Raw genomic sequence first — 24,088 nt, forward strand, 5'->3', positions numbered from 1 at the left:
TGTGCACACAGGGCCCCTTCACACCCAGCGCACCTCGACCTGTCTCTCCACGAGCTGCAGCTGGACCAGCCAAGGAGGCTCTGCAGATGCCTCCTCCTCCGGCTTCTCCTTCAGCTGAGGGTCAAAGAGGCGCAACTGGGAGGCGACCTGGAAACACATGGAGATATAAGCTCTGTTCCCAAAGGAGACGCCCGCCAAACCTGCTATGGCCTGAACACACCCAGACGGCACACGCAGCTTTCCTCCACCGTGGGGGCCCGAGTCGCACTCTCTGGACCGTCCATGACTGTGTACGTGTGAGGAGAGGGCCTGGGACCATCTTAGACAGTGTACACACGAGAGGGCCTGGGACGTCAGCAGCCCCTGCACTGGCCGCGGAGGCCACAGCACCGGACGGACCCTGGCATGCTGAGCCCGCCTCCACTGGACTCTACTCGCCGAGGCGCCCCCTACCTGGACCGCTCCCTCTCTGGGGGCCGTGGGGGGTGGGGCAGCAAGTCTGGCCTTGCGGTAACGGCGGGAGCCGCGGGGCAGAGATAAGGGCTGGGCAGCCCGTTCATGTGGCTCCTGTGACTCTGAGAGCTTCCCTGGCAAGACTCCTCAGTGTCACGAGCGCGGGCTCAGTGCCACCTCCAGGGAGAGGGACACGCGGACACCGGGCACTGCCAGGAGGTCATCACGTGCTCTGTCTCATGGAGCAGGAAGCTGGGGCCGCAGGGCCACAGCCAGGACCCAGCCCAGCGAGGCCCCCGGTGCCAAGTGCGAGGCTGGGGTGCCTGGGTATGCGGGCCTCCTCCCAGCGGCCCTTCTCACGCCAAAGCTCCCGGAGGGCCCTGTGCTGAGGTGCTAACACCTGCTCCCGCCCAGGAGTGTGCAGGGCTCGTCTCGGTCGGGCGGTCCAAGAGCCGCGTGGCTGCGGCCCCCCGGGGGCCCAGGCGGGGGCGTCACCTGCACCAGCTGGCGAAGCAGCACGGGCGAGTGTCTGTGCGGCTGCGCCAGGACGCTCCTGGCGATCGCCTCGCAGTAGTGGAAGGCCTGCGCGGCCAGCCCCATCTCAGCCAGGCGGCAGCAGTAGATGAACCTGAACACCTGAGACAGAGAGACGAGCTCAGCGGTGCTCGAGCCGCTCGGGGCTGCCCCCTGCCCCCGGCCGCCCCTGCCCCGGCCCTCCGTCCTTCCTCGGGCTCTCCACACCCCCCGCCCCGCCTGCTCACAGCAGAGCCAGCCCCCGCCGGCAACTTTAGATCAGGGTACACGACTAAGCTTCCGAGAAACTCACACGCCCTGAACACAGCTGTCAGCGTTCCCAACCACGGAGTGAGCACGAGGCGCCGCCACGCCTGTGCCGTGAGAACGGCCTCTTGGGAGCCACCAGCGCGCTCACCCTGCTTGGCTGGCACCCACATGCCACGCCGTTTCACACACGCATGCACAGTCCCGTCAGGTACCACCCTCCCTGACAGAAAAGTCCACAGCTGACAGAAAAGAACTTGCAACCGAACAGTGCAAGTTCTTAGTACACAAGAGGTCTGAGAACCAAACTTCAGTCAGAACCCTCAACGCGACAGGTTTCTGTTCCCGAGCGTTACTGGTTAAGACCTCCTCGAGATTTCCAAACCCGTTTCATCGTTTTGTTTCTTTGAATAAAACCTGTAACAGCTGCGGCCTGTGAGCACTGACCAGGCCCAGCCCCGGGAGTGCGCCAGAGCCCGGGCCCACCTGGAAGCTGGGAGGGGAGCAGGCCTGCGCCCCCAGGGACTGCGCGTACTCATAGGCCTCTGTCCTCTGGATCGCCTCGTTGGTCGCAAACTTCAAAAACGGCAAACTGTGGAGCACAGGCGTCGTGTCACGCGGAGCGGCCCCTGGAAGCCGAAGCGCCAAGCACCCCAGGCACCGCGGCTCCGCGCAGCCGCATGGGGCCTCGTCCCTTCTAAGGGATGCGGGCGCCGCGACGCCATGTCCCTTACCTGTGGTTTGACCCAATTAAGACAAGCTTTGCGGTCTTCTTGGTGTACACCCCAAATCCGACCTGGGCCATGAGGTAGCAGAAGTGCGCAGCATCAATGAGCCCTTTGGAGGCTGAGGGGAGAGAAAGCAGGCGGGCTCGGGCTCCAGGACAGCACCACACTCCCAGGGACACACGGACACCCCGGGCAGAGGGCCAGTCTCGGGCTGGAGCGCAGAGGCCCAGGCCCCTCTTCCGCGTCCACCCTGACCTACCCAGGGTGTCGCCCATCGTGGCCATGGCCCGAGACTCCACGTCCACGCTGCTGCTCAGGTTGGACAAGATCATGGCCAGGTGTGGCCGCCAGTCTCCCCACTTCTCATCCCCACAGCACTGAAACCAGAAGCAAGCAAAAAACCCTGAGGCTCAGAACACACTCAGCTCTGCAGGGCTTGAGCGCGTGGGTGTGAGAAGGAAGCAGGCGCGGACTCTGCACAAAGGCCAAGCTGAGGCGTCGTCAGGACCCACTGACCGTGGACGCGGCCGGCATCCGCCCAGACATCAGCTGGTAGACAGTCTGCAGGGGGTCGTTGATTGGAAGGCTGTTGGCGAACCTGAGCAGATGTTAAAAGAGGAAGCTCAGCCAGGTCAGAAAACAAGACACAGAACTAGCCTGGTCTCACCTCCACCCATCTGGTGACTGGCCTGACGCTTGACCCGGGCCAAACACACACTGGTGTTTGTAAAAGACTGCAGGAGAGGGAGACTACAGAATTCGTTGAGATTTTATAGAATTAAACTCTGCAGTCGACAAAAACAGTTAAATCCCTGAACCACACCCTCCGAGGAGGGCCAGTCAGCCCGCAGCCAGATGTGGCAGACGCGCCTCCCCAGCTTCCTCTGCCAGGAGCTCAGGGGCCTGTGGGCTCCCCAGACCACAGGAGGCTGGGCGCCGGCCCACGGGCATGCCCACAGCCTGTGCCACGGCAGGACTCCTCACCTGGTCATGACTCTGGCGTGCGTCCGGCTATCCATCTTACTGGCAAGTAGCAGGGCGTGACCCCACAAGCCATTCTTCATTGCAGACTCTAAGGCGTCCTGCAAAGCATCAAGAGCGTGTCTGAACCCTGAGAAGGACAGGGGCCCTGGCGTGTGTGCCGTCGGGAGGGACAGAGGGCACAACTACAGGGATAACACCAAACGACCCAGAGGCCCCGAGACGCGCGCCCCACGCGGGGACGTGGGAGCCGGCTCCCAGCTCCCCCGGTCGGGCCTGCAGGAGGCCGTGGAGGCGCCTGCCTTTGGCACCGCTGGCCCAGGGACACAGGCTGTGGGACCAGGGCCGGCGGAGCAGCACACTGCCATCCCCTCCGCCGTGACTGAGGCTTCGAGGACGCAGATTCCCCAGGCCCAGGATGACCCCTGGGCCCCCCTGGGCATCTGCCCAGCACCGGTAGGGCCTTTCGCACTGCAGCACCCCTTCCACAAGTAACCTGGGCCGCAATTCAGAAAACTTCTGACCAAGAGCCAAAAACGTTTTAACAAACAGTAATTAAACGAACAGATGTGGGATTTCCATCAGCTGTAAAATGTCTACTTTAAGATCATTTCCTTATCAAACCATGAGTCTCACTGGGCCCCACTCTGCACTGCCAGGTGCCCGCGTGGAGCCAGCGCAGGGCGTGTGCCTCGGCGCCGCCCGCCTGTGCCCAGGCCGCTCCACTCTGGCACAGGCCCCGCCCGCTCACGGCAGCGACGGTGCGCTCCCCCGACCTGCGTCAGGACACACGGATGTTGTCCTATGCACGTGTTCACCCTGAGACGCACCACACGCAGCAGGGGCGGGGCACAGCCCAGGCTCAGGCCTGCTCACCTGCCGAGTGACTCAACACGGGACCGGCAGCTCTGACACAAGCAGCGCTTAGGACAAGCTGCTGTTCGCACCTTCAGAGACGACACGCCAGCGTGGGTCACTCACCTTCTTGCGGCCATAGAGCAGCAGCTCCCGGAACCGCTCTGTGTCTTTCTCGAGGGTGCTGGCGGCCTGACTGTCCGTGAGGAATGAGAGCTGGGCCTCGCCGGACTCCTCCTCCTCCGCCTGCTCCACAGCCTCGTTGGTGAAATCGATCAGGTTGGCCTCATTCGGCGACTTCCCAGGAAGCCACACGGTTCGGTGGTCTCGTAACAAGAGCTCTGCAATGTCTGTGCCCACCACGGTCTGCGAGGGACAAGAGGGAAAGCAGGCTCAACCACAAACAGACCCTCTGAGGGGGCAAGACCACCCCAGCCTTGGTCGGGGAGGGCCCGTCAGACCGCCTCGGGTGCAGAGCTGCTCCCCCCCTCGCCGGGAGCGACACGGCACACCGGAGGCACATGCTGGGCAGGCCGACAATGCGGAGGCCAAACCTCCCTTTACCCCAAACCACATGCCCTACTGGACTCCTGCTTCCTGCGGGACCCCCCCGGATGGGAATGCCTGGCCCGGAAATCCTGCCTGATCCTCCTGGGGGCTGAGGACCCCGGGACTAGAGCCGACGAGAAGGGACGCTCTAGGAGGGGAGACACGTACCCCGTTCTGCCTGCACAGCAGGACAATAAAGCTCCAGAGAAGACTCGCAGACTCTTTGTCTATTAAGTTTTCATTCTGCAAACACTTTGTAGCCTTGTTCTGTGCAAAATTAATAACATCCACTTTATGGGTCTCATCTCTGCAAAAAGAACACACGCTTGGTGAACAGCAGCCGCAGCACTTGCCAGGCCGTGCCCGGCACAGCCAGTGGGCGGGGCACCGAGAGCGCTTCTGTGGGCACGTACTTGCCGAGAGGTCCTGGGAAGGCCCGCATCTCCTCCTGCTCTGGTGTATGCTGCAGCAAGGTCTAGGCAGGGACAGGAGAGGGACGGGGAGAGTGGTTCACGGGGGTGGCACAGCATTGCCTGGCCCAGCCCACGTCTGCTGGCCACATCGGCAGACAGAGCTACGGACACCGTCCTTGGGACGGGCTGTCCCCCACGGGGGCAGCGCCTCCATCACAGATCGTGGGCAAGCCAGCTCTACGACAGTGACTTCCAAACTTTACTTAAGCAGTGAGATCCCTTCCTCCTGCCCAGACTCTGACGCGGGGCCTGGATACACATGATGGAAGAGACCTGCAGGCACAGAGTGGTGTGCCCCACGCCAGCCCCCCGAGGTCACGAGGCTCCTCTACCCACTCTCCAGATCACCGGTAAAATGAGCACCTATGGAGCCCTCCCTCCAAAATCAGAAAGTCAAACAACAACAAAAAAATGAACACAGGATAATTCCATGTCTAACACAAAAGTAAAAGAGTGAAGTCACTCAGTCGTGTCCGACTCTTTGCGACCCGGTGGACTGTAGCCTACCAGGTTCTTCCGTCCATGGGATTCTCCAGGCAAGAACACTGGAGTGGGTTGCCATTTCCTTTTCCAGGGGATCTTCCCCGCCCAGGGGACGAACCACAACCCCCCCTAAAATTCTTACTAACAAAATATTGACTCCTGGGAGGAAAAATAGATGACAGAACAGAATCAAAACCACCTACAAATCAGACTCATGGGTTAGCGTTGCTTAAGACTGCTTTTCAGGCAAGGACACGCAAGTGGAAGAGGACAGGCTGGAAAGCATGTTTTTGAGGTGGGGGCGCTGAACGATGACACGGAACTGCTCCCCACGGAATTACCTCCATGCTGTGAATTTCAACCAGCGCAGGCTGTCCTTCTGAAGGCAGGTTTGGAATCACTTTGATGAGCTGGCCCCCAGGACCAAACCTGGCACAGACGTGAGGCACCGAGAACTTCTCGGGAGAAGTGGGTCTCGACGGAGCTACATGTGGATCAAGTGAAAAAGAAGCTGCCAGCTTGTCACTGTTTAATGCTTCTCAACTAGATCAACAGCTCAAGTTTTTAAGACACCCAGACAACCGGAATCACAGATTATCCAGATCGACTGCCTTTCAACTATTAAATATCCTATTAAAAAGGAGAACTTACGCATGTGTCACACAAACAAACCATTAAAAACAAGGAGTTTCTCCTCTAAAATGAAAAGATTCCTTTAAGAGCCATCAGGATGTGCTGTGCTTTTAAAACAGAAACCTGCTCAGGTGGCCCTGCGCACTCCTCACAGCTACGACCTTAGAGCAGCATCAGCGCGCTGAGGTAACGACTGAGAGTGAGACACCGCAGGCGAGCAGGAAGGGAGATCTCCAATTACGGAACATTCGAGCAAGTCCATCAGTTATCTCTTATACTGTTTGTTCTCAAACTTCACGTACTCGTACAGGTTTCCAAGAAACAGCACGTGATCAAGCATCTCAAAGGTGCACTGAGGTGCAGCTCGTGCGGTAAGTAAACGATCAGGAGCTTTGCAAGGAGAACCAGGCTTCCTCTAAGAGCCACGCACCCGTGCGGTCAGCCTCGCAGGGCGGGTGGCGGGAGGGGGCTGCTGTCCCTCCACATGGGGAGCTGACCTGGGCAGGAAGCCTCAAGGCAGCGCTGCACTGAAGTGGATGTGATGGACAGGCCAGCAGCTCCCAGGGAAGCCCAGGCCCGACCATCACCAGTTCCCACCTGGGTCGTAGCCCAGCCCTTCTTGCCGCAGGCGCAGACGCTGGTCCCAGGAGCCCCTGGGCCCCTCCGCACTGTGTGAGCCCAGGGCCTTGCACACACACCTTGCTCCACGGAGGGCCAGCTGGCCTCGGCGGGGTAGCCGTACTCTGGAAAGCCTGGTGCGCCATGGAAGTCGCTCCCGTAGGGGCCGTAGGCGTAATCACCGTGGAAGGAGCCCGGCGGAGGGGGCACCTCATAGGACCCGGAGGGCACGTTATGACTCCGGTACACCTGACTCTTCGGGAGCACAAAGCGGATAGGTGAAGCCCCTTCGCCGCCCCCCGTGACCCCAGGTGGCCCCGGAGCCTGCCCCCGCCTACCTGGTGGGAGTGGGCGCTGAAGCTGCTGCGGCGGCTCTGCAGGCTGGGCGCGCTGCGCAGGCTCCGTGCCGAGTGCTCGCTGTGCTCACTACGCCGGTCCACCTCCTCCCCGTAAGGGTCCCGAGGTGGCTCGGGCTCATCGTCAAAGCTCCCGGTGAAGCGGGGGTCGTACCTGTAGCGGTCATCGTATTTCTCGGGCCTGGAGGAGGCAGTAGGCAGAGGCAAGGCTCCTATGCTGCACACGGCTGAGCCCCCCAGGGTCCTGACCCCAGGAATGACACTCGCCACAGCCCACACTGTAGCGGGGTCACCGCACCCACGGCCAAGTTCAGGCCCTGCCTGAGACCAAGAGATACAGGCTGGGGGTCCATTCCAAGGCAGTCACGCCTCTCATGGACCTGCGAAGAAGAGGCTGAACTGACTCCCCGCGCTGGTTCTAAGGTCAGTTCCCCACCAAAAGCCCGAAGAAAGAACCTCCGGTTCACCCTTCTTTGACAGTGGCGGGTGCCTGGGAGCCAGATGCGACCGCAGCTCTCGAGTGAACGCAGGACCCAAGGGCAGAGGCCCGGCTGACTCACGGCCCGCCCTCCGTGCTGGAGTCTGTGCTGCCCACCTGTCACCGTAGGCGTAGTTCTCCTTCCTGCACAAGTCGTACTCGGCATCACACCAATACCCCCTGTCGTAGGAACGGGGGTCTCTGAACCGAGGGCCGTAGTAGAACCGATCCCAGCGACTTGGGTCTATAGTGAGAGATCACCAGGTCAGTACAATGTGAAAAAGACACTCCTCTGGCTACCACTGGAGAAACCAGGCCATCCCAGGACTGAAGGATGCTCCTAGCCTCCGAGAGGAACCAAACTCTCCACCCGAAAAGCAGCACGACCCTGGGGACCATGAACCGTGAGGCACGAGAGGATCCGGCGTGTCTTCCTCAAAGCCCACTGGCTAAATTTCTCTCAACACGTGCTTAAAAAAAAAATCATTCATCTCTTTTCTCTAATGTGGTCCACACAGCTTTAAGAAACACTCTCAGTGGATAGGCAAGGGCCTACTGCGCAGTGCGTGGAACTACACCCGGTCTCCTGGAGCAAACCACAATGGAAAAGAGTATTTAAAGAGAACCAATGTACGTGTACAACTGAGCTGTTCTGGGACAGCAGGCATCAGGCGCAACACTGAATCAACCGTATCTCAGTTAAGAATAAAAATCTAAAAAACACTCTCAAACTAAAAAACTGTTTTTCCAAAACACATTAATTAACATTATAATGCGTAAAGCAGTGCAAATACAAAGTGGAGGAGGAGCCCCAGAAGATGGGGAAGTAGGGGCTGTGCTGGACTGACGGCTGCAGGTCAGGACCCTCCCTCTGGCCCTGGCCAGGCAGGGGGCCCAGAAGGGCTGCTCAGGGGATGCTCGCCAAGACGCACGTGCCGCCCGACAGCGGCGGCGCCTGAAGGGGAGGGGCACGGGCCACCTGAGGCTGCTCTGTCCAACCCGAGGGCTCCTGCTACACGAGGCCCCCGGGCACATCACACGTGAGTGGTGCAGGGGGCAGCCGGCCCCTCATTTTATTTCTATCAATTTTAGCTCGTCCGTGTAAGGATGAGCCACATACTCTGGTACTACCAAGAATTACACTTTGCTAGAAAGTCAAAGAAATCTATCAACGTGATAAAACACACTACTGTGACTTGGGTAATACTTGTCAATGAACAGTAGCAATACAGTTATTTCTAGGCGCAAATTACTTTCTGCTACTTTGGCTATAGATAAAATCACATGACTAATAAAAAGGAAAAGTTTCCTAAGAAAGTCCACCACGCCGCCACCTGGCGCTTGGCTGCACCAAGGTCTGAAGGCGTCTGCTGCGGTAAGCCCGTGACAGCTTCTGAACGTACCTCCGTAATCGTACTGGCCGGAATAGTAAGCTGCATAGTAATCACTCTGACTGCTCCATCCACTTTTGGAATTATAGTAACCTTCAGGATACACTTGCCTGAAACACACACACACAGTGCTGTTACAAAACAAGATGAGCTGCTGCTTAGCATGCGACAAGATTCCAGTCAATACACCCAGAGCCCCAGGCTTTCATCACGGCACCTTGGTTGTGGAAAAACTCCAATCAGGAGATCCAAACCAGTGACGACAAAAAGATTACAGGACTCCCTACCGTAGAGCGAATTGAGATCTATCGGCTGAAGCAACTCAGGAGGTGTTGTTCAGCAGAAGACAGCTGACGCTTTCTGGTGCGCTCAGGAATCCATCCTGTCAACGCCAATGCTGAAGCAGGCTCTCCCGGCTCTGGAATCGTGCTCAGCAGAAGCGAAAAGCACTGAGCCACGGACACCAAGCCAGCACCGACTGTGACACCCTCCCCCAACCGTGACTGTGTGTCCCCTGAGAGGGGTGGAGGCCCTGCACCCATCCCAGCTGACTGCCCAGTGCTGCTGCCTCTCACTGCAGGATGGGCGGGACCGGGCCCGCTGGGTCAGAAAGATCCTTGGAAGGACTTAAGAGCACTTCTGATTTTTAAACTGTGACTGCAAACCCCTGAGAATGGCTCACTCCGAGGTGCAGCTGCCCTTGAAGAGCGCCCCCCTACCCCCACCGAGGGAACAGCACCCGCTGACTGGGGGCCCTGGGGCAGCACTCGGGCACCACCGGCCCCACCACGGGGGCCCAGAGATGCACCCTGAGTGGGGCGGGGCGCCCTGAGCGGGGCAGGGCAGGGCACGGCCACCCTGCTGCTTGCCCAGCCCCGTTACCCAGCAGCAAGGACTCCACATGGATACCCAGGGCGCTTTCCTCCCTCCAGCAGCTCCCCTAGGCTGTGACCACCCGGCATGAGCACAACACACGGATGCTCAACACATGCACATAGGCCTGCACGCGTGTCTGCACGCGTGCACATGCGGGGAGGAGGGTGCAGTGAGGACGCAGAGGGGACCTGGACACCATAGGCTGGGCCTCAAACCCCTGCCAGGCAGCAAGGCCCGCCTCCGATCAGTCACAACAGCCCACAGCTTTCACGGGCCCCTCGCGCTAACCCGAAGGCTGGAGAGGAGACAGGAAGGGCGAGGTGTGTGTGCCCTAGCCCCGCCCTCCCTCGCCTCTCAGGGCTTCCAGAAAACATCTGCCTGCTGCTCTCCCAGATCAGAGCACCCACTGTGATGCCAGTCTCGCCTCCCAGGGGACAGATGGGCATGGTCTCCCACCGAGTGCCCAGAGCGCAGGGGTCTGAAGCTGAGTGCGTCCGTCCGCAAGGACAGGGGTCCACCGGACAGGCCCGGCTAGCTCTCCAGACAAGCGACCAAGGCCTTGAAGCAGCAGGAGCAGCTCTAAGTCTGTAAGGCAGTGGGGGACGCGGCCTTCCCCTGTGCCACTCTCTCCATTACAAGCCGGAGTAAGCCTCACAATCTCACAGAAAGCCGGCCCTGCAAGACGAGGTGCCTGGGTGCAGGGGCCACTATGGCAGGTGGCAAGGCTGGACCCTAACCCACCGACACCTGAGTGGGAGAGCTGTGGCCTGCTTAAATTTTACTCAGCGGAAGACACGACGCCAAGGACCTTTCAAAACGCCTCGTCTGTAACTGCAGAACCGAGACGCGCTCAGTCAGGTAGAAAAGTGAGAGCTTGCTGGGGGCCCTGACCCAGGAGGCAGCGCCAGGCAGACAGCCCAGGCTCGCGGCCCCCGACCCAGGAGGCAGCGCCAGGCAGACAGCCCAGGCTCGCGGCCCCCGACCCAGGAGGCAGCGCCAGGCAGACAGCCCAGGCTCGCGGCCCCTGACCCAGGAGGCAGCGCCAGGCAGACAGCCCAGGCTCGCGGCCCCCGACCCAGGAGGCAGCGCCAGGCAGACAGCCCAGGCTCGCGGCTGCTGCCACCAACAGATCACCCCAGGTCGCAGCCTGAGCCTGCCTGACCTGGGCGCCTCTGGAACCAGTGTGGGGAACAACCTCCACAGGTTAAAAGCTGCTATGTGACCACAGGCAACAGGACCACTGCCCAGGCCAGGAGAAGCCCTGCTTGAGAGCAGGGGGCCTCCCTGGTGGCCCCGCCCAGGGTCTGGCCTGACCAAGACCACCTGCCGACGTGCCTGTGGCTGTGCTGGGTAGCGGGCTCAGTTTGATTCAAACATGCATCCTTCGATCTGTCCACACCCACGAAACGTACACACACACCCAACAGGTTTGTATGATTCTCTGCAAACATGGCCTCCCCCGAACCACTAAGCTACAACGACAGCCGGCAACACAAACACGCATCACCTGGCGACCGGGCGGTCGGAGCAGTGACTGGCCCGGGAGCCGGGCCGCTCGGGCTCGGGGCAGCGACAGGGGTCCACGTAGGCAGCGCCGTCAGAAGGCCTGTACCTGGGGTCGTAGAGGCCGTAGACGTCCTGCCGGAAGAAGGACATCGTCATTAGACGCCAGGAGCCACCTACGCAGGCACCTGGCACGGCTCTCAGGACCCAGGTAAGGCTCTGCAGACAGCCCTGTTCCAAAGACAGCCAGCCCGGCCTGGCTCAGGAGACAGCCTACGGCAGCGGGCCATGCCCAGGTGAGCCTCAAGGGCTCTCTTCCGCTTCCTGAGGTCTCACCTGAGTAGGTGCTGACACCCCACAACCTGGGGTCCCATCTCGGGCACCAATTCAAGTAAGCAAAACAATCCGGGTCCCCTGGGATTGGGTCCCGCGGGCACAGGCAGCCCCAAAAAGAGGATCGTGCTCTAGCCTCACGAGGCTTTCAGCCCCTTCCGGATGCAGCAGCCCTGCGGCCCCACAGCCATGCTGGAACCTGAAGCAGGGATGGGTGATCCAGGCACGAGCCAGACCTGTCTTTCCTGTCTCAGGGCCTGATTCTCTGTCAAGAGCAGGTGGAGAACGAGACAGCACGTAACCTGGACTTACTCTTGACCCCCACTGGGGCCTGGGCTCCCACGCAGCAGTGCCGGGTACCGCTGGGGCTCGGGCCCCTCCACACTCTGCCGGCCCACCCTGGGGTCCTGCAGAGCGTCATTTCCCTCCATGCAAATAAGTCTCTGCGGCTCTTCCTGGCTCTGATTCCCAGGTCTCGGGGTTAGGCATGTAACTCATTCCCACGCATACACAGACTCTCGAAGCCCCTCAGGCCGCCCCACCCCCAGGCGGCCCCCAGCCCACCACAGCTCTGCTCCCTCAGCTGCTTCTGACTGTGGGGCCTCCAGTGTGGGGCCCACAGCCACGTCACGCAAGGAGCTCCAAACTCCTGGTCCACAATCCTTCTACCTTTGCAGACTGTGGCAATGCTGGGCCAGGACACGAGATGGTAACGAGCAGACAATCAAAGGTGTCCACGTGGGTCACAATAAAGCAGGATGAATCGGAAGCTAAACAGCACCCGTGGGCCTGGCTCACCGAGAAGAGCTGAGAAAGGATCCCGTGCAGCGTGGCGGCCCCGTGCTGTGGCCGGGTGCCCGAGCGTGCACGCCGCCACCGCTCCTAGCTGCTCCACCTGCACTACGCCCCAAGCCTGGCCTCGTACCCTGAACGCTTTTATCCTAAAGCAGGGCTTTAAAAGACTAGAGTTTGCCTCTTGTTTCTCATGTTAAGTTTTTGATGTTAAAACCAGAAAGAAGCTTCAAGAGGCTATTCCAGTTTTCCAAAATGTGCCACCCAGAACTCTGGCTCTGCTGCGAGCCGGTGGGCAGGACAGGAAGTGAGGGTCCTTTCTCATGTAAGCTGGGGTATGCTGTGCTACACCAAAATGAAGTAGTGATTCTCCCCAGATAAAACAGGCTCTTGTGCAGCGTGGCCCTCCAGGAGAAGAGCTGTGGTCCAAAGAATGAGCTGGGACAGGGAGCACCCTTCTCATGAAGCTCATGAAGAGGCGTGTGCCAGCAGGGGGACCATGGGTTCCCTCAGGATTGACCGCAGAACCCTGCCCCGGAGCAGGACATGAGAAAGAGATCACTGGTCAGAGCGCTCAACCGCCCAAGAGCATGGCCCTACCTGGTAATAGTGGGGGGCTGGGCCAGGATCCGGCGGGTATGGGGAGGGATACGGGGGCTGGTAGCCGTCATACAGGGACCTGTAGTAGTAATAGGAAGCCAGGTCGGGAGGCGGGGGCTGCAGCCACTGCTGGTCGGGCCGTGGGGCCGCCTGGCTCGAGCTGGTGGACACAACAGAGGCGCTGGAGGACCGAGGTGGCCGGGGCGGCAGCTGCTGACCCGCGTCAGCAGGAGCTGGGCTTGCAGGCTGGGCCGGGTCTGCAGGCTGTGCCTGCACTGGGGGACTCCCTGGGGTTGAAGGCTCCAGAAGCACTGCTCTGGGCCCCTGCGGAGCGGGCAGTGGCGGCGCCAGCTCCTGCTTGGCTCTCTCTGCACCGGGCTGGTCCTGAGCCTCTTTCATCACCTGCTGATAGAAACGGTCCGGGCTGTTCGCCCCAGGCCCAAGAGGCCGACAACTGGCAGTGGGCTGCTGACCAGAGGCCGGGCCATCTGCATGGGCTGGGCCGTACACTCCTGCAGGATTTTCTAAAGTCCTACTGAACGTGCAGTCCAGGGCTCCCACAGCTCCGTCCCGCCTGCCACAGAGGCCTGGCTTGCTGCTGCCAGGCACAGAGCTGCCGCCTGCAGGTGGCACCAACACCAGGCCCGAGGCCCCCGCAGGGCTGGGCAGCCCCTCAGGAGGCACACACTCTGCGCTGTGGGCCTTCTGACCTTCTGGAAGTGAGGGCTTTGGATGAGAGTGCAGTTGAACCAGCAAATTAGCAGCTTGATTAGAAACCATGTCATAGGTACCAGAAGCTTGTGGAAAAGGACTCTGAGCCAGATGGCTAGGCGGAGGCGAGCAGACGAGAGAGCCGGCTGGCATCCCAGACAAAGGTACATTCTCTCCAGGATCACCACCAGCAGCCCGGCCGCTGACTGAGGGCTTATCTCCCACAGAAGAGTCTCTCCAGGATGGAGCCTTCTCGTTAGAATTTGGTAAGGACACAGAAGAGTTAACAGGCTGAGCCAGACTATAGCTTTGATCGGGCTGGGCGATCAAGACGGGCTGATTCTGCAAACACTCAGTGGGCGGGGAGGACAGCAGGCTGGCATAGCCGGGGCCAGCCTGCGGCGGCAGAACCTCCTCTTCGCCAAGCTGCGGAGGGTTCTCCAGGTTCTCAGAAGTGCCAAGGCCATCCCCACTCTGACAGCCAGGGCCCACCTGCCGTGCCACCCCCTCGTCTGGGGGCTGAATCACTTCAGACGGCTGAGGTTTCACTGGCACATGAAGCGCGGGAGCTGCCGGGGCCAGAAGGACGTTGCCCCCAAAGTCCGGGAGCTCGTTCTGCGCCCACAAGGTCGTGGCGGGGCTCTCACACGTCCCAGGCCCCTGCGCCCTGGTCGAGGGCCTCTTCTCAGGTGCGGGCAGCACTGTTTCCAAGGGCGGCCCCGTGGCCTGCAGAAGTCCACGTCCGGCCTCCACGGGTGTGGTGAGAGGCGGCACGCAGCGCTGCGGCGGGAAGAGGGTCTCCATGTTGTCAGGAGGCTGCTCCAGGTTGCCAGGGGTGGCATCAGGCGTGGCAGCGGCTGCTCTGTGCTGCTTCTGGTGGGCGCTGGGCCCCCTCACCTCTCCTACCACGTTGGCGCGATCTGCCTCAATGGGCTTTACTCCAACCAAGTGCGATTTCACGGGTTCAAAAGAACTGTTCGCACTCGTCTGAAATACCCCCGTAGGTTTTGGGGGGCTGGGGGTCGAGGGCTGGGACAGGCTGCCGTGGTAGTTCTGGCTGCTGGTCTCGTCTGTCTCGCCGCCGACAGGAGAGGAATCGATCTGCTTAAAAAACCTCCCTGCAGACTCATCCTCAGGCTTTCCCACTTCCTGCTGAATGAAGGTACCCGAGTCGCAGGGCCTGGCTGCACCTGGAAGGGCCCGGTGGCTCTTGCCGCCGTAACCGGACGACACGCTGTCAGACCGTGCAGGGTGCGCTGTCATATCCAGGGCCTCGAGATTGGGGCCCCCGCTGCCCGCAGGGCCCACCGCACTGAGCCTGGGGCCAGCTGGGCCAGGAAGGGGCCCGCACCTGAGCGGATCGCCTGGGGAGGAAGGATCCATGGTGAGGGGCTCGCTCGGCAGAACTTCCTGGTTCTGAACAAACTCCAGGTTCTCAACGTTCTCGTACTGCGCCCCTGCACGGGCCGTGTCTGCCCACACGTCCATGGCGGCTGCCTTAGAGGCTGGCTGTGGCTCTCCCCCCAGCTGCATGGGCTCGCTGCTGGAGCCTCTGGGAAAGGCCTGGTGAGCGCCTCCCACGCCCACGTGTGCGGGAAGCTGGCCGAGGCAGAAACTGTCTATGTCGGCCTGCCCAGCAGAGCCCGCTGTTTCCAACGAGAGGTTCTCTTCGTTCTCGGTCTCTCCTCCTTTGAAAAACATGGCGAGTGCGCCCGAGCCCACCTCCAGTGGGGTCCAGCCACCCCCGGCGCCCGGCAGGTAGTGCGAACGGCTTTCTGGGCGGTTTACCTGAGCGAGCGGGCTAATAGCAGCCAGGCCTGACAGCTGCTCTCTGTTCACTCCAGGACTCGACCTGAGCTCCTGGTTTGCCCGAGCGTTCCCAACTCTGGAATTCTGCCTGAACGCGCTCTCTGGATCAAAGCTATTTGCTGAGTGGTCTCCACTGGGCAGGTAGGCGGCCTCGTTTTTTCCACCACTGGCCGAGGGTCCTGGTAAGGAAGCCGGGGGGCCGAGCTGCTCGTGGCCAGGACGCTGATGCAGGCTGGACAGAGGGGGGAAGTGGGTGACGCTGGAGGCGTGGGGCCCTGGGATCTGCGGGGGCCCCTCTGGGCCAGGCCAGTAATGCTGACCTGGGGGCCGTGGACCTCCCTGCCCCGGCCCCCACTGCCCAGGCACTTGCTGACAGGGCTGAGGGGGGAGCGGGAGTGCTGCTGGGGGTGTGGCGCTGTCGGGGGGGCTCGGCCGGCTCAGGGGCCTGTCGGGCCCAGACGCGTGCCCCTGTGGAAGGCCCCCGCGAGCGCCGCTGGACCCCGCTGCTGGGATGTACTGTGGCGGGTACGGCGGGTCCGGGAGCTCAGGCTCTGGGCCGGGAGCCTTGGCACTCCTGGTCGTCTCGGGCCCGTGTGAGGCCGAGGGCATTGGCGCCCCGGGAAATGGGCTGGCGTCTGCCCTGGGCTGCACCGGAGGCCCTGGCAGAGGTTCGCAGGGCCCTTGGGAGCTGTCCCCAGTGTTTGTGTGAGGCACGGGCAGACCAGCACGCTGCAGGGACGACGGCAGGGCTGGGCCTTGCAAAATGGGCAGGCTGCTTTTAGACGAACCGCCCAGCGATGTAGTCTGGAGAGCCTGTCGACTGAAAGCAAAAGGGTCTGTCACTGGCTGCAGTGGGCAGGCTACCGGGGCCATCGGAGCGTGGCTGCCGGCCTGTCTCCGGTAAGGGCTGTTAGACCAGAACATGGTCTGAGGACTCCCCGACGGAGGCGGCCCGACCACGCCAGACGGCACAGCCTGGGGCGGCGGCTGCATGACTGAGCTCTTGCACAATGAGATGCTGCTTGCAGAAAGAAGCAGGAGGGAGGCTTTCCTTAATTTGAACTGAAAAAGAAAAAAAGGAAAAAGTTAGCATAAAATCCATTTATTCAAAGTCCTGGCTACAATCAGGAAAATTGAGAAAGAAGAAAAAAACGAGAAAACAGTTTTGCATCTTGTAAGTCCTGAGGGATAACCCACCCCTCGCCCACCCCTGGGAGGACTGCTATCTGCGGAGCGACGACACCGGCCCGGACGCCAAGGCTGGCCATGCTGGAGCCGGCCAAGCAACTTCAGACAAGTCACTGCCCTGCTGTGACATTCAGTTATGTCACCGAGCTACATACCCACGTGGAATGCCCACCGCCTCCACAATGCCCTCAGCAAGCTGGCAGGGACCAAGCAGAACCCAACACGAGGCACCAGGTACACAGTGCCTCCACATTTTCCGATAAATTATCACCAGGTCCGGAAAGGGCCGCCTCCTCTCTTAAGACCACATACCGTACTTTTCACACAGGTTAAGTTTATATTTGGAAAGGAAAACCAAAGTTAAAAACCTGCTTCTCCGTTTTAACTGAAGAGAGTCATAAAACACAGAGTCACACAAGCTGCAAAATAACAACCATCTGGATTATACGCGCCTAAAACGCCTTTTATCCCAGCCTGTAGAATGTCTCCGTTTCCACACTGTGACTGGTTGCACACCACCAGCAAAACGAGCTGCGTGTGATGACTGGAGTTGTAACGACTACGCCTGGAGTGAAAATCCCAAGGAACCGTAAAGCAGTGCTGAAACGGAACAACCAAGTTCACTCAAAACTTGTCAGTGACAAGCAGACGGCCCACAGACCCTCTACGGAAAACAAAGGAGCAGAAATCCTCTTTACAGCGTCTTTTGTGGTTGTCTGGTTTTCAACAAAACATACTAAGTATAATCTTGAACAGTTAACCTGCACTTTTGAGACAAAAATCCAAGTACCGTCTCTTTACAAATTCCTCTTCCACGTGTCAGCCTACTCCCCAGCGACACCCTCACAAATGGATTAAGGGGAGCCTGTCACAGAAAAAGCCGACACCAAAGGGAGAAGCGACACAGGGCCCTGCACTGTGAGCCACATGTTTCTGCGAGGGTACAATGTTCCTGTCCTTGGACAAAAGACAGACAAAAGTGAATGAATGCATATTAAATCCAGTCATTTACTAACAAAAGCTGCCCTATGAATCCGCTACAGTTACTGCTCGGACATGGCCTTTTCCCGGGCCAACAGGGAATCCTTTCTAATAGACAAGCATTTTGACACTCACTTAGATTTCATGGAATTAAATATACAAAGAACTGCATCAGGGACTTCCTTTGGTTCTAAGCTATCATTTTAAAACTAAGAACACTTACAGCTCAGCTTTACATGGACCCAGGAGAGGAGAGCAGAGCCTTTTCCTCTTACATGTGAAAGGGAGGCACCCAAGACCACTTACAAAGCGATGGCATCCTCCTTGGAAGGCTTCAGCAGGAAACCCTCAATCACATTAAACAGCGTATATTAAAAAACAAAACACAGAGCACAGGCCCACAGGATTAATTCCTCAAGTGTCACTGTGAGAAAAGGACTGGGCGCCAGCTGAATGGCCCAGCCGCACCGCTGCTCCGGGGGTGACCCGATTCCTTCATCTATAAAGCAAGACAACTGAAATGATGGTTTCAGAGTTCTTTCTGGGTTTAATCTTATGAAATTCTATGCACAGTGAATTCTGGGAGGCCCTAATCCCTATAGCTGTTTATGAGCGAAATCTTATCTGAATCTAAATTTCACAAAACGTTTATACTCAATTATTTTCCGTGCAGAAACTTTCTTAGCATTATTTTCTCAATTCCTAAGGACCGCTTCATAAGCAGACTCTATCACTTCCCTACAAAGTAGCTTCCCCTTCTCCCCCTGACCACTAACAGCTTTTCAACAATAAACCCGTTTAATTTGGAACAATCTTCTGCCTTGAACATTATTCTTTTCATCTTTTTCTCTATTCATCAGCAGAAAAACAATGCAAGCACATATCATTTATCTCAACTATAGGGACTTTGATTCTGTCCAGTAAGTCATTCTGTAGCCTCAGGTCATCTAATTTTAAAAATGGCAGACTGCTTCAAAGAAACCAGCTGATCTCCCTAAAGATACATTATTCATAACTGTAGCTCTTCAATTAAGCTGCCTTGGATCTACCTGAAATAAGCACAACCTGTTTCAATATAAATTCCTGGCTACTGAACTGAGATAACGAAAGCACACGTCTCTCCTGCTAGGGCAGCCGCCTCAAGCACGAGCGGGTAAACCAACCGGAGCTCCAAGAAGCACCTGGGAGTCCAGGCTCTGCCCCTGAGGCGACTGCTACCCGACGTATCTATCAGACTATGGGACACGGGGCACAAAGACAGCACAGACCCCAGCTCTTCTGAGTACAGAATCAAACATTCAGACGTTAGGGAAAAGGAAGGGGGTTTCTCAACACTGCTGAAGGCAACGAAGAGCCAAAGGACACTCTGACGTTAAGTCAAGATGCTTACAGAGGCAGGAGGGAACCATGTTAAAATTTACATGCTACCCTAAAGAAAACTTTTGAGACTTAAACTGCAGGAACTTGCTATTAAGGCGTATGAGTCACAGAGAACAAGAAAGAAAGGACTTTTTGCCTCTTGCTGGATCTCTATAAGACAAGAGCACCCGGAACCCTAAGAAAGAGCATTTGCGGGGGCGGGGGGGGGGGGCGGTGGGAAGAAGGGCTGTGCAGACACTTGAACAAGTTATCACCCTAGGAACAACTGTCTGTGACTCAAGTTTGCTTCTTAACCATTTCCGGGGACGGGAAACACCTTTCCAGTTAACCTCTACATCGAACAAAATACTAATAAGCAACCCAACCTCCAAGCTACTTAAAACTTTACAGATAAAACAGCAAAACTGATTTTAGGTGGCTGTCTCACGTCCAAGACGCTCTACAATAACACTTTCATCACAGAAAGGGCAGGTTGGTGGGCACACACCTCTGCCCCTTGATATAAAACACAGCGCCTGACCTCGGTTGCAACATCTTGGTAACCTCCCCACGAGATTACCAATAGACGCAACAATGCTGTAGTTTCTCGGTTCAAATGTCAGTGTACCTCATCGCCGGCACGGCTCAGCAGAAACCAAACTGCGGACCCTTCGAAGCAAAGGGCACGCTAAACTGTGAAAGGAATTCCCGAGAGGTTTTTACTCTCTAAAGAGCTGCAGGTCTGGCTTTTCCTCCAGCCTTTCCAACATAACCCCACACCGAGACCACAACGGCCAGGGTTCACACAACTGACCCGACAGCCTGTGCAGGTGTGGGCCACGTCAGCACTCATGGCGGTCGCCCGGCCTGCTCGGCCCGCAGGCCCCCGCCCAAGCCCCCGGCGCCTCCGCCCGAGCCCCCCGGCGGCTCCCCGGAGACGCTCCCGTTCGCTTCGGGCTGGGCCCGGTCCGGTCACCTCCCTCCGCCCCAACCCCGACACTCACCGGCGCGCTGCAGGGAGGCCGAGGCTCCCGTCGGCTCCTGCCGGCCGCTCCGCGACCCCCGGCCCTGGCTCCTCAAGAGCCGCGCGAAGAAGACTGCTCGGCGGTTGCGACAAGCGCCGACACAGCAGCCGCAGCAGCCATCTTGGCACATCCGGCTCCGGGGGCCACGGCCTCCACGCCGCCGACGTGTCCGACAGCGACGTCAGCGCGCGCCACGCCCCTCGGAGGGGCCCTCGGGACGCCCCGCTCCTGCCGCGTCCAGTCCCGCCCCATTCTCATGACCCCGCCCCTCAGCCCCCGCCCCTGTTCTCCACCGCCCATCCCTGGGGCCCCTCCCCTCGCCCACCTGCCCAGTCCGGCGCGCGAGCACCGCTCTGGGATGTCGCACGGGTTATGCTGGCTCTTTCTCCCGGCCTCTTCTGGCCTGAAGATGTGAGAAAAGTCGGGAGCCTTCCAGCAGACCCAAGGAAAGGCTCAGTCTTGAACGACCGACGCCAGCAGGTACCCCGGCCGAGATCGGCTACCGGGCTGCTCCGAGAACCCGAGGGGCGCCTTGGCGCAGGCGCGTTCCTCGCGTCCTGCCGTTGGACTCCGAAGCCTGGGAGACGGGCGGAAGGCCACCGAGCATGCGCCGGCCGCCCGCGTGGGCTGCGCGTGCGCGGCTCGCGGCGGCGCGCGGGTTGCCTAGTTACCGCCCCCGGCTTCGGGGGCTTCTAGATCTGCCCCGCAACCTTGTCCCGGCGCACCTGTAGCTCTCTGGAAGCCCTCCCGCTGCGTACCGATGGAGCAGGAAGAGACACGCCCTGGCCCCCAGTCCACAGCCACCCAGGCTCCCGCTTCAGGGGGGTCGTCCTGTGCACCTGCGGCCCCCAGCCGCCCCACCCCGGCTCGGCCGTCGCCTTTCCCGGACACGTGCTCTGTCCTGTCGCTTCCTTCCCCCGCGCTCCCTGGCGGTGGCCGCGCAGCCTCCGGACCCCCTTTTGTCCGCCCTAAACCCCATCAGGGCCCCTAACTCTCCTTCCAGTGAGCGGCATTAGCCCAGTGATGCCCTGTGGACGGAAGCTAGGGTCTCTGTGTGGTTTTCCCTAACCATTGTCGAGTGGATATTTGTGTTGAATGAGGGCGACCCCGAGGTACCGAGTGGCAGGCTGGGGCGCTGGGCCTCACTCTCCTGTGCCTCTTTGTGGTCGCTCCCCCTTCCCGGTGCCCACCCTGAGACGCAGTCATAGAGGATCTTAGGGAGGAGAGGATTCTGCCATTGGCAACGTCATTCTCCCAGTGAGAAAAGGCAGGTGAAGAAGCTGCCAGCCTGACCCAGGGCACTCACCTGCCGCCTGCCTGGCACAGGGAAGAGCAGCAGCCTGTCCGGCTGGCCCCAAGGCCTTATGGAGGGCAGAAGGGGTGGCACGTGGGGCTTGTCCACTTGTCCCCCACCCAGCTGCTGAGCTCCCAGCAACGCTGCCCGCTGTGCTTTGGCCTGGCTGGGGTGGGAGGGCACCCTGGACGCTGGTGGGACCCAGAAGCTTGGGAAGAAGGAAGGAGTGTGGTTCTATTTGTTGGCAAGGGAGCAGCCACGCTGTCAGCGCCCTGGGCGGGTGCGGGGAAGCTTTCAGCTCATCTGACGTGGCCACTGTGCTAAGCTAACATTTGCCTTGCAGAAGTCAAGCTCCCAGCCTGTTCAAACACAGAGTCAGGGAACCCGCGGTGGAACAGCCCTGGGCCCCCCCCACTCTGTCCCCTTCTTCCTGGTGGTCACTGTGTTCCGCAGTCACTGAAAGTGAAAGTTTAGTCGCTCGGTCGTGTCTGACTCTTTGCGACCCCACAGACTGTGACCTACCAGGCTCCTCTGTCCACGGGATTTTCCAGGCAAGAGTATTGGAGTGGGTTGCCATTTCCTTCTCCAGGGGCTCTTCCCGAACCAGGAATCAAACCCAGGTCTTCCACATTGTAGGCAGACGCTTTACTTTCTGAGCCACCAGTCTGCAGTCTTAAGTCCCAACAAATCACCCTGCAGGGAGATGTCATTGTTCCTACCCACCCCCACCCTCGCCCAGAAGGGAAAGCAGTGACTCTCCTAGGGTCAGCGCTCCTCAAGTTGAGTTCAAAGAGCTCAAGAGCTCGAGCCCAGACTTCCCCTTTGCTGACTCGAGGAGCCCTGTGGTCAGCCCCACTGAAGACACTGGAAGCAGCAGAAAGCGACCTGCCCAGGGCAAATTGGAGACCTCACGGCCCTGGGCAGGATGTGAAAGAGGCATGGTGTAGACTTATACGGGGTGACTGTAAGGAAAGTCGTGATCAAGGCTTAGGGCTTTTCCCCCTCCCTTCCTCTCCCTCTTAAGCCTCTGTGTGGAATCCCTCTCTGGTTATCTCTGTAGCCTGGTGTGCAGGAGAGGGTTCCTGGGCCCACTGCTGAGCCATCAAACCTCTGGGCCATGGAGGCAGGGCTCCAAGTCAAAGACCATCTGCTTTAAGACCCAGGCTACTGCCTAGAAGCCGTGTGCGTTTGTCACCTTCCTTGACCTCGTCAACCTGGGGTTTAAGCAGGGTGAGCACCTGCGCAGTTTGGGGACTGAAAGAGGGTGCTGTTGACACATGTGAACTAGGGGTGCACCACCATGACAGCCAGTGCTGTTCACGATCCGGCAGGCACCCTTCCTTTTGCCTGCATTGTCCACTCCTCTCCTTTCTCCCAGCCCGCCCCCTGGCTCATACTTGGAGGCTGTATACAAATGTTACCACCTCCAGAAGTGGGCTAGAATCAGCCACTCTTTCCTGGGGGCAAAGTTGGGATCTGAGCTGCAGTCACGTCACCCAGAGCACACGGGACACAGAACTGCTGTGGACGGAGGCGGAGGACAGAGGCGGAGGACGCAGGCGGAGGACGGAGGCGGTGGACCGAGGCTGTGGACGGAGGCGGTGGACGGAGGCGGTGGACGGAGGCGGAGGACGGAGGCGTGGACGGAGGCGGAGGACGGAGGCGGAGGACGGAGGCGGTGGACGGAGGCGGTGGACGGAGGCGGAGGACGGAGGCGGAGGACGGAGGCGGTGGACGGAGGCGTGGACGGAGGCGGTGGACGGGGGCGGAGGACGGGGGCGGAGGACGGGGGCGGAGGACGGGGGCGTGGGCGGAGGCGGAGGACGGAGGCGGAGGACGGAGGCGTGGGCGGAGGCGGAGGACGGAGGCGTGGGCGGAGGCGTGGGCGGAGGCGGAGGACGGAGGCGGAGGACGGAGGCGGTGGACGGAGGCGGAGGACGGAGGCGGTGGACGGAGGCGGAGGACGGAGGCGGTGGGCGGAGGACGGAGGCGGTGGGCGGAGGACGGAGGCGGTGGACGGAGGCGGAGGACGGAGGCGGAGGACGGAGGCGGTGGACGGAGGCGGAGGACGGAGGCGTGGACGGAGGCGTGGGCGGAGGCGGAGGACGGAGGCGGTGGACCGAGGCGGAGGACGGAGGCGGAGGACGGAGGCGTGTACGGAGGCGGAGGACGGAGGCGGAGGACGGAGGCGGTGGACGGAGGCGTGGACGGAGGCGTGGGCGGAGGCGGAGGAGGTGGACCGAGGCGGAGGACCGAGGCGGAGGACGGAGGCGGAGGACGGAGGCGGTGGACCGAGGCGGAGGACCGAGGCGGAGGACGGAGGCGGAGGACGGAGGCGGAGGACGGAGGCGTGGACGGAGGCGGAGGATGGAGGCGGTGGACCGAGGCGGAGGACGGAGGCGTGGACGGAGGCGGAGGACGGAGGCGTGGACGGAGGCGGAGGACGGAGGCGGTGGGCGGAGGACGGAGGCGGTGGACGGAGGCGGAGGACGGAGGCGGTGGACGGAGGCGTGGGCGGAGGCGGAGGCGGAGGGCGGAGGCGGAGGGCGGAGGCGGAGGGCGGAGGCGGAGGGCGGAGGCGGAGGACGGAGGCGGTGGACCGAGGCGGAGGACGGAGGCGGAGGACGGAGGCGTGGACGGAGGCGGAGGACGGAGGCGGTGGACGGAGGCGTGGACGGAGGCGTGGGCGTGGGCGGAGGCGGAGGACGGAGGCGGTGGACCGAGGCGGAGGACCGAGGCGGAGGACGGAGGCGGAGGACGGAGGCGGTGGACGGAGGCGGAGGACGGAGGCGTGGACGGAGGCGTGGGCGTGGGCGGAGGCGGAGGACGGAGGCGGTGG

At 60.3% G+C, this 24,088-nt stretch overlaps 1 protein-coding gene across 8 annotated transcripts in view; it reads right to left on the bottom strand.

Annotated features, from left to right (window-relative positions):
- SEC16A (SEC16 homolog A, endoplasmic reticulum export factor) overlaps positions 1 to 21,345 on the bottom strand; it is a 31,100-nt gene extending 9,755 nt beyond the window's left edge. For 5 of the 8 annotated variants that reach the window (XM_005213465.5, XM_005213464.5, XM_002691659.7 and 2 more), the window contains exons 1-18: positions 19,935 to 20,093; positions 12,883 to 16,464; positions 11,162 to 11,292; positions 8,791 to 8,888; positions 7,505 to 7,631; positions 6,892 to 7,090; positions 6,634 to 6,808; positions 5,644 to 5,786; positions 4,760 to 4,821; positions 4,515 to 4,653; positions 3,924 to 4,163; positions 2,946 to 3,043; positions 2,478 to 2,559; positions 2,221 to 2,338; positions 1,968 to 2,079; positions 1,720 to 1,825; positions 949 to 1,089; positions 34 to 147 (exon numbers count right to left, since the gene is read on the bottom strand). In XM_005213465.5, the coding sequence (XP_005213522.1) occupies positions 34 to 147; positions 949 to 1,089; positions 1,720 to 1,825; positions 1,968 to 2,079; positions 2,221 to 2,338; positions 2,478 to 2,559; positions 2,946 to 3,043; positions 3,924 to 4,163; positions 4,515 to 4,653; positions 4,760 to 4,821; positions 5,644 to 5,786; positions 6,634 to 6,808; positions 6,892 to 7,090; positions 7,505 to 7,631; positions 8,791 to 8,888; positions 11,162 to 11,292; positions 12,883 to 16,395 (5,598 nt within the window). In that variant the 5' untranslated portion in view covers positions 16,396 to 16,464; positions 19,935 to 20,093. Of the gene's footprint in view, positions 1 to 33; positions 148 to 948; positions 1,090 to 1,719; positions 1,826 to 1,967; positions 2,080 to 2,220; positions 2,339 to 2,477; positions 2,560 to 2,945; positions 3,044 to 3,923; positions 4,164 to 4,514; positions 4,654 to 4,759; positions 4,822 to 5,643; positions 5,787 to 6,633; positions 6,809 to 6,891; positions 7,091 to 7,504; positions 7,632 to 8,790; positions 8,889 to 11,161; positions 11,293 to 12,882; positions 16,465 to 19,934; positions 20,094 to 20,280; positions 20,535 to 21,261 lie in introns of those variants that run through there. The other 3 variants (XM_024999641.2, XM_059891877.1, XM_059891878.1) reach the window with 2 other exon arrangements.
- Positions 21,346 to 24,088: the final 2,743 nt, after the last annotated feature.

Source organism: Bos taurus, chromosome 11 (genome assembly GCF_002263795.3).
Source record: "Bos taurus isolate L1 Dominette 01449 registration number 42190680 breed Hereford chromosome 11, ARS-UCD2.0, whole genome shotgun sequence".
NCBI lineage: Eukaryota > Metazoa > Chordata > Mammalia > Artiodactyla > Bovidae > Bos > Bos taurus.